General features: G+C 40.8%; 1 protein-coding gene across 13 annotated transcripts in view; it reads left to right on the top strand.

Annotated features, from left to right (window-relative positions):
- Positions 1-376: 376 nt before the first annotated feature.
- The window catches only part of PARD3 (par-3 family cell polarity regulator), a 658,792-nt gene continuing 644,489 nt past the window's right edge, over positions 377-14,679 (top strand). For 6 of the 13 annotated variants that reach the window (XM_084618461.1, XM_084618460.1, XM_084618462.1 and 3 more), the window contains exon 1: positions 378-905. In XM_084618461.1, coding sequence (XP_084474587.1) covers positions 786-905 — 120 coding nt within the window. In that variant the 5' untranslated portion in view covers positions 378-785. Of the gene's footprint in view, positions 906-14,679 lie in introns of all 13 variants that reach the window. The other 7 variants (XM_084618459.1, XM_084618465.1, XM_084618467.1 and 4 more) reach the window with 2 other exon arrangements.

Raw genomic sequence — 14,679 nt, 5'->3', positions numbered from 1 at the left:
GGTGAAGTGGTGGGGGATGTCAAAGTGGGCCCCTTTCCTGCTAGCCTGGGCTCCCTCTCTCCTCCTCTCCCCCTATGGCTGCTTGCAGCTTGACTTGGCAGAGATAGCCCGGGGGAGGCAGAGAGGTCTGGGGCCGAAAAGCGCTGTAGGGCGAACGAGGCACGAACCACCCGCGCCGGGGCTGAGCAGGGCTCCCCACTGCGGCAAGGACACGGCTGTGGGGCCGCCTCCTTCTTTCAGAGCCCTTAGGAGAGTCCCGCGTAAACAGCGCCCCATGGGCCTCGGCCCTATTCCCGGCTCTCCCCTCCCCCGGGCTCGCCCCCGTGACCCTCCCCGCTCCCCCGGGCATGTGTCAGGAGGCGCAGCCCCACACCCAGCCCCGCTTCTGCCGCCGGTGGGGGAGGGCCGGGCCCGGAGGCCGGGCGAGCGGCAATGCCCTGCGCGGCCATAGCGGGGAGACAGCGCGGCCCTTCCCCCGCCGCATGGGAGTGAGCCGCCGCCGCGGCCGCCGCCTCGCTGCGCGCAGGAGGAGACGCGGAACAGGTGGCCAGAGGCAGCAGCGAGCGCTGGCACCGCCCCGGCGGCGGCCGAGCATGTGAGCGGGGCCCCCGCAGCGCCGGCCCGGGACTCGGCCGGTCCGCAGCAGCAGCAGCAGCCGCCGCCGCCGCCCTCCCTGGGGCCGGGCTCCTGCCCGGTGCTGGCGGCTGGCCGCGGGGGGCGCAGAGCCAGGCGCGCCCGGAGCCGGGGGCCGAGCGCGGGCGGGCGGGCAGCGTGTGCGGGGCAGGATGAAAGTCACGGTGTGCTTCGGGCGGACCCGGGTGGTCGTGCCCTGCGGGGACGGCAACATGAAAGTTTTCAGCCTCATCCAGCAAGCGGTGACCAGGTACAAGAAGGCGATCGCCAAGGTGAGGGTGCGCGCCCGGGGCAGCGAGCGGGGGAAGGAGCAGCCGGAGCAGGGAGAGGGCGCCTGGGATCAATATGGCGCTTCCTGGAAAGGGGGGAAGGTGCAGGCTGCTCGGCTGGGTAGAGACGTGGGCATGGGGCCGGAGGGGCCTGGCCTCCGCAGCCCCCCTGTCCTGGGCGAGGAGGGGAGTTTGTGTGTCCCACCTGGTGGAGAGCTCCAGGGACGGAAGAAGCGCGGGGAGTTTGGGCCAGAAGCGCCGCTTGCGCCTGGGGGCAGCGGTCTAGTTTTCCTGACAGTAAAGTTGAAAGCGCTGCTGGGCAGTCTGGCCCGGCCCTGGGGACAGGGAGCGTGTGTCTGTGTGAAAGGAGCTGCTAACTGAACATGGCTTCTTTGTACCCATCGGTGGGAGCTGAGATTTATCCGGGAGCGAGATACAGTCGCAAAGACTTGTGTGTTTTGGGGCCTGAACTCTTTGTTCGTTACTATTTTGTAACGAGCAAGTAAGCCTCTTGTAGGTGTGCTTTTGAACCCCCCTCCCCCCGTTTTTCTTATTGTTGGTTGCATACACCCTAAGTGCACCAGGTCCATACAAACTGGGATATTGGCTGTCACTTCGGGGGTCACATCTTGTTAGTTTAATTGTCCTGGACTAGGCTGTGTAACCGCATGCTTTAGGTTTTGTTACATTTGTTCAAAGCCTGGTGTTTGAAACAGAACAAAATTAAAATCCCCAAAGCAAGTCTCCTTTAAAATGATTTCTCTTTCCTGAGCAGTAGTTACTCCAAAGAGTTCAAATCTAGCCCCAGGCTTCCCGGCTGCTCCAGGCCCAGGAGGAAAAGAGCAGTGAAATGTGTGGAGTTCACAAAACAACAGGCATCTAATGTTTATATCTGAAAAAGTAGTATGTCCCTTGCACTACCGGAGAACAGAAAGGTGCTGGAAAGAGGATGGGCTGCAGAATAAAAAAGTTAGTGATGGGTTAAAGAGTGTTTTGTTGGATTATTTGCTAGGATGATCACTAATGTGAAGCAGCACATTCTTCACAGCAAGTCGATGCCCTCTTGTCTGTGTCAGAAATGCTCATGTCAACACAGAGAATCGTTTACTCTTCCAGTTATTGCGAAAAAAAAGTTTACAGTGTAGGGAGCCTCTGTGCTGGAAATATATCCATTACCTTTATGTTTGGAAATGTAATTGACTTCCTACTTGCTTTTTGGTGATGTTAATAATAATTACAACTTGTCTGGAACAGTTTCTATATGGTGTTGGTGTATGATTAAATATAATCATTTACAAACAATTGTATCTGCCCATCTGTATACACTTACAATATTTTACTTTTTTGCTGCAAAACATTTTTCATTTCTGATCAACTTAATTCCCAGACCTATTTGATAAAGACCAGTCAGTTTAATGAAATTTCAGCTAGTGCTTCCCCTCCACCTCGCCACTAACTTTGCTCAAGTAGTTGGGTATGAATTATTTTTTACCTTTCTGAAATTTTTTTCTGTGCAGGACTTGATTGCAGAGTTTCAGTTTAGAAATTGTTACTTAAAGATTTTTTGAAATTGCACCAAGCTGTAGTTTAAAGTCTGTTGACATTAGCATTGGTGGATTGGAAGTGATGTGCATGGGTTTTTTCCAAAGAAAACCCATGACTGGTATTGGAAAAGGGGCAACCAAAGTTTCCCTGTTTTGTTTCCTTTTTCTTGAAGATTTTTTTTCTGGGACAATCACTACTTCTGAGTGTATTTTTAATATGCCTCTTAAGTGTAATGTCACATGGCATTGACTAGGGAAATAGCATCTTGACATCTTTCAGTGAAACTTTTTACGATATACCAACTGTAGTTATTTATACAGCTTCATTAATGTGCATGGCATTTCATATGCCAATAAAAGACAATGTCCCAAAGCACTCTTAAAATTAAGACACAACACTGTAAACCCTGACTGATGAGCTTAATGCTACTCACTTAAATGGGACTATGTCTGGCAGTAAACATTTGCAGGATTGGTTCCTAATTTATACAATATTAATGTTACATTAATACCATTATATTAAATCTGTGGTTCCCAAACTGGTCTGGGAATGAATATCTGGCTGGTCATATTGTACTGGATCATGTTCTTATTTCCAGCTGTTAAATTGCGTTAAAGACAGCTACAAATACATTCTTAATATTATATTTCCATGTGAGCAAATTGCAGTATGTAACACAGGGAAGTTATATGAGAATGAGTGGGAAGGATGTTTGCTTGTATGTTTGCAAATGAAGGGGAGGGGCCAATGACAAAAGATCTGTGTTATTTGGCTACGTTATGGGAAAAAAATAAATTAAGAACCTCTGAAATGTGATGTATTGACAGATCAATTATTTAAAGATAATTTACAACTTTGCTCGCTCCTAGCCTTCAGAGCTCTTGATCTTGGGTTTTGGAAAGGACCAGTTTGCTTTTTATTTTACAGTGTGTATTTTGCACGGGGTAAGCTTTGTTGCAGTTGTGTGGGGTTGGAATGGTGTTAATTACAAAGAGATGGCTTCTATTATGTGGAAATTCTGTTGTGAAAATGCTAATCTACCCCAACTGAGACCACAGGCCTTTCTTTTAGGGTTTTCTATTGTTAATTTGAAAGTGAGGTTTGACATATGCATTGCAGATCTTCCATTGAGACAGTTGGATAATATAGTGTTGAGTCCATGAGTGCCTCTGTAAATAAATATATATAGTTTTTACCAAATATTTCCCAAGTAACAGTGCGGAAGTTCATGAGAGAGTAATATGGAAATAGTTAGGTATGTAATATCAGATTTTTATGGTCACTGCCCCACCCTTCTAGTGTAAATTAGATGGTCTTTTTATATTGGAGTTCAACAGTTTTACAGCTCTTCACTTTTTAAAAAGAAAAGGAGGCAAGGAATAGAATGAGTTATATATTTGAGGGAACAAGTATGTTTTTTTTTTAATTTATTTTTGGTATCATGTTGACATCATTTGAAGTTTTTCTGACTTTTCCAAAACATACTACTCTAGAGTCAGTTATAGCCTTGTGCAGGAAAGCAGAAATCTGATAGAAGTTTATATAATGTTTTAACACTTACATGAGACTATAGGCCCCAATCCTGCAAAAATGTATGCACCTGTTTAATTTTCCATATTGTGCGTAGTCTGAGTGATTTCAGCAGAGCTGCTTGCAGGGTGTAAAGCACATGAGTAAGGCTTTGCAGGATCAGAACCACACTGAGCTTAGCTCTCTTTCCACAGTTTTCAGTTTGTGACTAGCAGTAGATCTAAACAAAGAGTGGTTTTGATATGCCAACACAACACTAGCCGTCTACATGCATACTGTACAAATCAAGAAATACCAATGGAGTTATTCTGGCACTAAAGACCTTGTTTGGAATTATGTGTGCAAATGTGTTCATAAAATACTGAGTGTGTAACTTAATCTTTAACCTTTATTTTAATTTTATTTTTCTCACTTGGAATTATTTGAATTGAATCGAAGTGGTGGGAATGGAAACAGCACCTGTTTAAAAACAGGAAATTAGGGTCAGAAAAGAAACCCTTACTATTAAAATAAAAAATAAAATTAAATAGCATATGAATAACACATTTCATTTTTTTCGGTTATTGCCTTTTATCATTCTGTAGTTGCATTTTATGATTAGGAATGAGTAAATCAGTCCCCTTTATATTTTAATTGTGAATATTTCCCATTATAGATGGAAAATCTCTCTCTCTCTTTAAATATGGGTTAACTTGTTAGTATGATGGACTGCATCCCTATGCCGATGTGATGAAAAGTCTAAACATTTTTTTCTATCTTTTAAAATATTCCAATAAAGGTTGTATAGTTGAAATATAAACTGCTTTTTCTCAACGAGTTTAAAACAAACAAAAAAACCCACCCAACAAACCCAGCTCTCAATATGATGCATTCTTGAATTGTAAGCAGGGCTTACAATCCACTTGCCCAGGATAAGAAGAAATCTTTCTTTGGAGAATGCAGTCAAGTTTGGCAGACTCTAAGGCTGTGTCTCCATTGGGATTTTAGCCACTGGTATTGCAACATCAGTGTAATTTGACTAATGTAGACCCCCTAATGAAGAAACGCTCACTGGTCTAAACCACTATGACTTGCACCAATGCATTTTACCCTGGCTAGTAGGTGATGGGTACATTTTCCAAAACCTACTTATGGGGAAAGCAGAAGTTTTTGTGTAGTTCTGCTCACAATATTATAGTAATGACTTTGAGTTTGAAAGTTACAGAGGGTGGCAATCAGAATGTTGTAGGGGGACTTTGAGGGTATGAATTATGAAAAAAGAACAAGAAGACTTGGCCTATATAACTGAATAATGAGTTGAGAGCTAGAGTATCTTGGGAGTGTGTATGATTTTCAAAGGAAATACATGGATTGATGCCAATAAACTGTTTGACACAGTAACTAGATTAAAATATGTATTATGGACCCCTACAGATAAGGGCACAAGCAACTGAACAAGTTGAATAACTTTACCAAAAGATTGACTTAAATACCCAAGATTCTGAAATTTGTCAGAAAAGTTAGTTATATGTTTGTAAGAAGCTGGGGCATGTATTCTAAAGAGGACCAGATTATCTGTTTGGTATTTTTAGTCTACAGTGGCTTTGGTATGAGGTCCCTTTTTGGTTCTCATTTTTGAATTTCTACCAGCCTGGTCTTTGATTTTTGTCGCTGTAAGTGTTTATATATTTCCAAAGAATGTAAAGTTTACAATAAAAAAGATAATGCACAGTTATTCTGGAGGTGAATATGATGGAAGCAATTATATGTGTTGATTATTTTCTTAACGTTTGATGTGTGTGACTGGACATGAGAATGAGAAGTTGAATATATTTCATGGAGAGTCTTGAGAGAGTCAAAGCCACTTCAGAGGCCAGTAGACAGCAAGTGGTTGATGGCACACCTCAAAGAGAGAGAGAATCAAATGGGTGTACTTTCATTGGAGGCTACAATGCCGGTATCCACCAAAAGTACTGAAAACAGCCAGGTAGGGAATAGTGATTCATAGGTAGATTAAGGTCAAAGGGACCATTTTGAGCATCTTATCTGAACTCCTGCGGAACACAAGCCAAAGAATCTCACCTGGTAATCTCCTGCTTGAGATAGTAGCAAGAAGGCCTCCAATCCCCCTATTGGCACCCTAAAGATTTTAAGAGAAACTTTCAGAGATTGTGACGAGTCTGAGAGTGAAAATGAGGCTCTAGACTTGCTTCGAATGGTTCCTTAGATCTATTTTCCCTCATTCCCCCAGAAAATCAAAACAAATTTTTTGGTGGGAGATAGCGATGTAATATAGAACATCTGGAACAAAGCTTAGTTGTTGGTTTTAAATTCACACTGGGACAGTAGTGACAGAAAGTATCTGCTATCTGACAGTTGTTTGGTCACCTGTGTGAGGTGCATTGGTCATCTCGCACCCTAAATGCTCGTGGATATCGGAGTACATGCCACAACTGGCATTGTTGGCTGTCTAAGCAAAAAGGTCAAGCATCAAATGGGTATGGGGTCTCAGCTACTTGAGAGCTGAGCCTCCCGAAGTTGAAAGTTTCAGCTTTGTGCCTAGAACTGAAGTACATTGGCAGGGAGTGTGGGAAATTTGTACTCCTAGTGAATGTGCTGCACTTTTTCCTGTTATGTGCTCATCAGTGCTAGCAATGTGGCACAAGTGAAACAAAGTACCAGAAACCATGCATTCACTTCAAAATAAGTTTGTTTGTTTAAAAGCTGATCCCTCAAAGATAGTCTGTTATGATACAGTGATAATGACTTTAAAAAAATACCTGATTTCCATCACTTTTTTGATATTTGCAACATAAAACAGTTTCTCACCTCCACCCCACCCCCAAAATAATTACTGAAAAACTCAGTCCTAGTGATATAGACCAGCCCATGATTTCTAGGGTCCTGGTGCTGCGTTGTGTAGTGCATGGATGGACTGCTGTGGCAGCATGGAACTCCACTGACTTGAGTGTGGCTTCACTCAGGAACTGTATGCTGCTACACTTTGCATAACTGGAACCTAGGTTTATGAGGGCTAGCTTAGCTGGGACCACTACAGTCACTTCTAACCCTAAAGTGTTCTCTGGTGTCTCGGTAAGAGCACACAGGAGAAAAAGTGACATGACAAATGCTCAGTTGCTTCAGTGAAAAATCTGATTTTATTGGGCATCACTTAATTCAGTGTTTGCATAAATCTTGGGCCTCCTTTAAAGCTAAATAAATGTACCCTAAGCTAGCCTCAGAATAGGAAAAGAACCCGCTACTCATTTCAGTTGATAACCTGAGGCTGAAATTTATCTGTCCAGTATTTGACTTTTGATGTGCAATGCTTGAAAAATTTACCACGTCACCCAGCCAAAGATTGATTTGAATGACTGGGTACTTCCATGGCTGCTCATAGTTCTGTAAGAATGATTCTTGACCACTTTACCGATGGTGGGTCTGAATAGAAGCAATGAAACTGAACTGACTGTTAATTTTGCTCTATTGCTTGGCAAAAGCTGTAAGCAGGAGCAGAGGGGTTGGAGTTTTCTGCAGTCTCAGGAAAGAAACACTGTGTTGGTTTATATTAAGTTCATGTTCATCACCCTAAAGACTAGGAAAAATAAATATTTTAAAAATATAAGTGTACAGTTTGCAGACATAGATGGACCCTTGACTGTCCTTTTCATAACGAATATAGCTGATCGACTATTGTTAGAATAAATCCATGAAAATCAGGATGTTTCTCACAAGTATGGTGCCTACCCATCTTTTTATCAATCTGATAAATATATTCCTTAAGCTGGACAGTATTAAAAACTCCACACATACAGTGTACATTATTTAACTTAATATTATGGGGCTTCTTAATATATACATATTCTTTTATGAAGGAAATAATCTATTTGAGCATGTGGGAAAAATGGTTTGAGAGTTACATCGGTGTGTAATATATAAACTCTATTCAGAATCTATTAACGGTATTGCATAGCTTTTTAAACAGTGCTCGGGAGGTGGGGGCTGTGAAAGAACTTAGCATGTTAAGGGGAACAGTCACTATATCTACTTTGGAGGATCAGTTTAAAGTTCGTACTTAGGTTGTAGGGAGTTGCCAGGCTTCCTTGTTCTAGGCTAGTGTCTCTCAACCTTTTGGTGCTGGTGACCCCCTTTGGACTTAAGAAAAATTGTTCCCCGCTTGTGGCTTTGTGATGAAACACGTAAATTAGCTTCATGAGGGCCTCTGTGCTGTGGGTCCCCAGACAATTGCCCTGCTTCCTACCCTCTAACACCTGCCCCCGCCCAGGCCCGTCTTACGACCCCCAGGTTGAGAAACACTGTTCTAGGTGATAGGCTTCAACCAGCGGGAAACCATTTGAATCTCATAGTCCTCTACACTTTAACCTTTCTCATAATAGTTGCTGATGTTTATTTTAAAAATGCCATTGGAAGTAACACGTTCTTATTTGTGCCATAGACTATGACATCTTTGCATCTTAGTACACTTAAACTGACTTTAGGCAAAACAAGCTGGATTAAAAGGAAAAAGAAAAAATGAAGATGATATAGACAATAAGGTTCGTGTTGCCTTAAAATTTCCTTTTGTTTAGGCCAGTGAGCAGCTGCTTCAAAAGAAAACATTTTTTCCCTGAAAGCAACTTTTTCCATGTAAATATAAATTGAATAAAATGTGCAACAGTACTGACCTAATACACTGAAAATAAAATGGAGTTTTCTTTCTATAAATCTAGAGCATTGCATAGCTCTTCTTGCTCAGAAATATTTTGCAAGCAGTAACAAAACCAAAAGGGTTGGGCGGGGGGGAAGGTAGTACAGTCTAAGGAAGTTCTGAAAGGTATTTTGGGGCATCTGGTGTGTGTGTATGTATGTATATGATGACCCCTCCCAGTTGTAACAAAGAAAATGTTGGTTGAGTCACTGTAATGGCTCAGCAAGTCTGGTGCTGGAAGACAAATAAAAAATTAAACTGCCTCAGTGCTGAATTACGTTATCCAGCAGATCTCTGAGAAGGGGCATTTAACTTAAAAGGGCTCAGAAGCAGTGCTGGGCTTGAGCCTTGTAATGTTTGTCGTTAACAAACTAGTAAAAGGGAAATAAGTCCAACTCCAAAGCTATCCAGAAATGGACAAATTTCAAACTAACAGGGAACATCCAGTTTCTTTCACTGATCAAAATATTTTAGCAGTTGCAGATTTTTCGACTGTAGCCCTAGTTGTTTTCTAAAATTGTTTCCAGATGTTACCGCTAGATCAAAGAAGATTTGTATACTCTCTTTGTTGCTGTATATACTGTATGTTAACAGGCACTGGTTACAGAAAAGGTTATTTATTTTCCATTTCAGTTTCTTCTTTGTGTGTTTTTTGTAACATTGGGAACATTTAGCACATAAAGAAAAGAGAAACCAACACCTAGAAGCTGTTGACTTTTAAATACCTATGAGCTTTTCTCCTGTGAGTAGACCTGTTGAAAAAGTGAACAGCATTTGGTCCCTTCTCCAAATATCTTGTAAAATGTAGAGTGCTTGGCCTTTGAAGTTCTTGTACTATAACTGCTAAAGAGAGAGGAGTGGTTGAAGTTTTAGGTTAGGGAGTGTCAGTACAGAAAATATAAATTGCATTCTGACATTACTAACAGCATGACCTGTGTCCGTAGGGACTTTACAGAGTACTTCTATCAGCAATACAAAACTCCTGATCCCTGGTGCTAAGGGGTATCCATTCCCATTGATTTAGATGGGAATAATGACCTTGCATGACTGGGCCCTTAAATGCAAGTGAAAGCAGGTACTGATAGCTCATTTCAGCCTCAGGGCGGTACAGTTTTAGAACTGTAGTACTTTGATTGTGGGCCCAGTCCAGATGTTGCTGGGAAATAAAGGTGCCCAGAACCTTGTAGGATTAGAGCCTGGGTAGCTGCTGCTTTATTATGGCCATCTTTTGAAAAGCCATACCCCCGTGTGTGCTCCTTTGTGCTAGTGCAATTTACTTGTCTAGCCTTTCAGTTCATTGTCTCTCTGGCTCTGCAAGACTTTCATGCTTACTGGGCTAGGGAAGTACTGGAAGGAGAATGACTGTGGGAAGTAGGGAGAGGAAAACTGAGAAAGGGATGCATTCAGGAAGAGATGCGGTTCTACAAGAGAGGAAGAAAACAAATGGGATATCCCTGGAGGCTGGCAAAAAGAAAGGGACTGAGGTAATGAGAACATGAATAGGGCCCCCCTAATGAGTATTCCCTTTCAAAGAATGCAGAGGAAGGGAAGCAAAGAAGTTGTTTATATGGAAGCAAGACAAGATAAAAGAATGAAATGGGTAAACAAATGTACAAAGTGAAAGAGCTAAAGTCTAAGTCTTGAAGGAGGAAAGAACAAAACTGGTAAGGAGGGGAGTGTGTGAAATGCAATCTCCAGAATTCAAAATGAAGAGACATGGGGGTATCTATCATAGAACAGGGATGAGAAGATTGGAATTAGTAACAAACTTCTTTCAAAACAATTTTTTAAAAAAGAGAAAATGTTACTGGGCAAGGGGAGGTTTGGGTAAAATGTTACTGAAAGAAATGAATCACTACATTACATGTGCACACTCTCTCCACATGCTTTCACACACAGCCTGTTGATGATGCTGAGAGGTTCAGGTTCCATTACATGGGGAGTTGGAGGCTAATACTTCCCTCTTCTTATGTTTTTTTTTTTTTTTTTTTTGGAGGGTAGGGGGTGGTGGTGGTCTTCTTTCTGGGTGAATATATATCTTTAATTAGGAAGAAGATTATAAAGATTGAAACTAATAGTAATTCAAAAATATTTTTGGACTTCTTTCTGCTTTGATTAATCAGTAAGAAGAAGATTCTGAGTCTCTAGCTATGGAAATATGTCCACCATAATTGTCAGGATTTCACGTTTTTTGAAGAAAATTAGCCAGAGTTGCTAAGCTAAAAATTGTTCCACTGTACCCCACTTTTTTGTATCTGCTTACAAAGTCCCTTGATTACTACTTCATTCCCCCAAAACAAGTGCCAAGTAACTTATGTCTTCTCTATTAAAGATCAGTGGCAATATCCTACTTAGGAGAAATATGCAATAACAAACCAATGTGTACATGTAACGCATGTGAGATAAAGGAATAACGTATTTCGAGTTTCCAGAGTTTATTCTGAATGGAGAGGGGCAAGGATTTAATTAATTATGAAATGGTACTTTAAAAAATGAGCACTCTTCCTGAGTGATGATAGATTTAAACAAAAACCTGTCTGAAGGTTTGAGCACTATGGATAGATTGCTATCAGTTTTTTTTTATTTCCTAATAATTTGATGTACCAGCTGCTTTGGCTTCATTAGTAAATTAGCTAACTGGAATAACAAGATCTGAACTCATTTGGTTTCAAGAATCTGTTGCATTGAACAGTGTTTGCATTTTTAAAATGTACTTTTTTGTGTGTGCATGTGCTGTCAGTTTCTCCTCTGTTGCCTCCCCGTGAAGACTGCTTGCCTGCAGCTGGAAGCATTGGGAAAGCAGCCAGTTACCAAATACTGACAGAGGTGGAATTTCAATGGTGGCGCAGCCTTTCCTAGTGAATGAGTATTTAACCTCTGTAAAGCACATAGGCTCTGAAGGCACAAGAATTTTATCCTACTCTTGAATTTGGATCACCCTGTTGGCAGCAGAGAGGTGATAAACTGTTGTTCAGCTCAGAGTATGAGGCTAATGTTGAAAGATGAAAATATTGTGCAGTTGTGATCCATAATTGATCACAGAAAAGCACACTGAAGTGTAAAGTGCAGTTATGGTCAGCAAATTGACGTCTTGTTAGTTAACTTATTTGTTCTCTGTGCAAAAAACCCTACTTTCCGCTATGTTGTTAAAAGGCCCCAGGCATGGTGGAGCAGGTGTGATTCTTCTGGTTGGAGGCAAGATTTTTAGGAATCATTCCCTTGCAAGCCAGAGAACTCAGCTCTGTAGATGACTCAGCACAAAGATATGCAGGCAACTTTTGCTGGGGCTAGTGGGATTCACTATCCATGTCCCATCCCTGCTCCAAACTGCTTCTCCATGGCAAGTGCAGAAAGGATCACTTGGCTATACTGTCACTTAATGTGTGAGGGTAAAAGATTTGGCCTTGTGTGTGCCCTGAAGCATATTATTTACTTTTCTGGAAGAGATGATGTTTTTGCTCATGTTGGCCTTGGAAGGCTAATGAAGTGGAGGAGAAAAGAGCTCAAATGTCTTCTGCCTTGTGTATCATCACAAAATTGTTAGCTAAAATGAGCATGCAGAATCTCTTCCACTGATGATGATGTGAGAACAGAACACTTAAACTCATCCTTGGATTTGAAATTTCAGCACTGGAGGCTAGAAAAATTTCTTTGATTTTTCAAGCCGAACAAATTCGAGAAGTTAGATCAGCAAGAGAGGGGAAAATGTTGAACCTCACTTCATGCCATTTTCAGAGCCTCTCTTCAGATTGATAACCACACTTTGATACAGATATATTAATTCACAGGAATAGTTTTTTCATGTTTAATTTTAAAACAAAACGCATTCTATAGCACAAATTGATGGATATTTTCTATTACAATTTTGTAATGGTTGACCACTCAAGGAAATGTAGTTTGAAGTCCCATTTTAAATTAAGTAACTGCTGGAAAAATGTGTAAAATATCAAGTGAAAAAACAAAGGGCTCAGTGTTACCCTTAACTCTGCAGCTGTGTGTTACTCTATCTAACTTAGGCTTCAGGTTACCATACAGCCAGGGAATGTGATTTTTAAAGGTGTTACACCGTGTGTACACAGAATGTTCAAAGGTGTTTCAAATTATGCTAACACACTTTGGGGGGGGAGGAATCTTTTTCAATGTCTAGATGAAAAAAGGCCACAGATAGGGTTGTGAATTAAGTGTAGTGAATTAACAGGATTGAAAAAAGGTACCTTTTTTGTCACCTAGACAGCATCTGCATTGCAAAATTTCCTACCCCACATGCACGAGCAATGTAGTGCAATTCGTTGAGATATCCATGGTATGTTTTAAGTTTCTGACATTGAAATAGTCTCTCTCCATTAAGAACATAATGCTTTGCTAAACCAAAGCCAGCTACTAATAGGCTTTTAAAATGGAATTGTGCTCAGTGTTTTGCAAAACATCACCTACTCCATTGGGATGTTTCCGTGAAGTAAATACTTCATAAACTTTTCATTGAGCTTTATCATGCAGCAGTCGTGGCCAGGTGGAGCCCTACAAACTAAGCCCTTAGACCCAGGCTAAAATAGGTAAACTTGGTATTGTATCATTGGTTAAGTACATAACCGTCTTTACCAAATGAAGCTTTTGGACCTGATCCTGTTGTCTGTGGAAGTAAGAGTGCTTGAGGCAGTTCCCTTTGCCAGAATGGACCCCTATTTTGAGTGAGAGAGAGAGTTGAAACATGGAAAGTAAGCGTACAAGCAAAATTAATCTGTGGTCAGTTTAATAGGATGTTAAATTGACCGTAGATTAATTTTGCTTGTAAGTTTACTATTGAAAATGAACTAATTAACTTGAATTTACTGCTGTATTTTTTTGAACGTTTGGAGAAGTCTAAACAAATAGAGGGAGCTTCTAAGTATTTTTCTGAACACTCTATATTTCAGCCTGATATCAAAATTCAGTTATCTTAGTTATTATAGTGCACTTTTTTCGTGGTCCATGGTTGATAAAAATGAGATGTAGGGCTATGTGCGATCAGGTTATTGATGGCCCCACAGCCCATATCATTTGTTTTCTTCCCCATGGCCTCACTTCCTGAGGATCATGCAGGGGTGAAGTAATAGAACTGTGTGGAAACCCCTTCTATGAGAGTGCCCTCAGGGTGGATGAGTAATTGCACATGCATGGACACTAGTCCTCTGTCTCAAGTATATTGTAAACATTTATTAAGCCAGTTATTGTATTTGACTAAAATTTGCTGCAGAAAGTGGTCTTTCTGGTCGTTCTAAATTCATTACCCTTTAATAACTCAGTGCCTATGTGGTCTTGAATATAATGGGGCAAGGTAAAATGGAAAGGATTATTCAATTTGTAGTTGAATGAAAATTTATTAAAATAATTTATTTACTGAGGTTATAAACCATTGAAGGCCATCTCGTAAAATGAACAACCTATTTTCTGGGTGTTTTTAATTGAGTATAATATTTATTGTATTGCTGATAGACTAGATTGAAGTAGCATATGAAGAAGCTGTTTCAGCCTTCGAGACAACTATATAGAGAGACATGCCCCTAAATTTTCAGAAGTGAGTACTGATTTTGTGTGCCCCAATTTTGTCACCTTAAAGCAGATGGATTTTTTTTCTTTGAAGGAAGGTGGGTGCTTAGGATATTGTGAAAATATGCTCTTTATAGCTGCCTCAAGATGGGCTAACTTACTAGTCACTTTTGAAACTTTTAGGACGTGGCACTTGCCATTGCAATTACAAAAGACATTAAAGTTGTCACTCCAGTCTCTCCAACAACTGTATAGTGGTGATAGTTGCTGCATTTTATTAAAAATAATGGGAATCTTGTCTGGAGAAAATAGCACATATTGTGAATAATTGTTTTTTTTATTTAGCATTTCTCCACTAGTTGCTTTCTAAAAAGTTAATATTATCTTGGATTTTTTGTTACTTTATCAACCCCTAATTTCATTTCAGTGAAAGCCACTTTTTAATTAATCTGTGTAATTAATACGGCAATTAAATTGAAGAATAAAAGA

Source organism: Lepidochelys olivacea (assembly GCF_965140295.1).
Source record: "Lepidochelys olivacea isolate rLepOli2 genome assembly, chromosome: 2".
In the NCBI taxonomy this organism is placed as follows: domain Eukaryota; kingdom Metazoa; phylum Chordata; order Testudines; family Cheloniidae; genus Lepidochelys; species Lepidochelys olivacea.
This window is presented reverse-complemented; position numbering and strand designations above follow the sequence as displayed.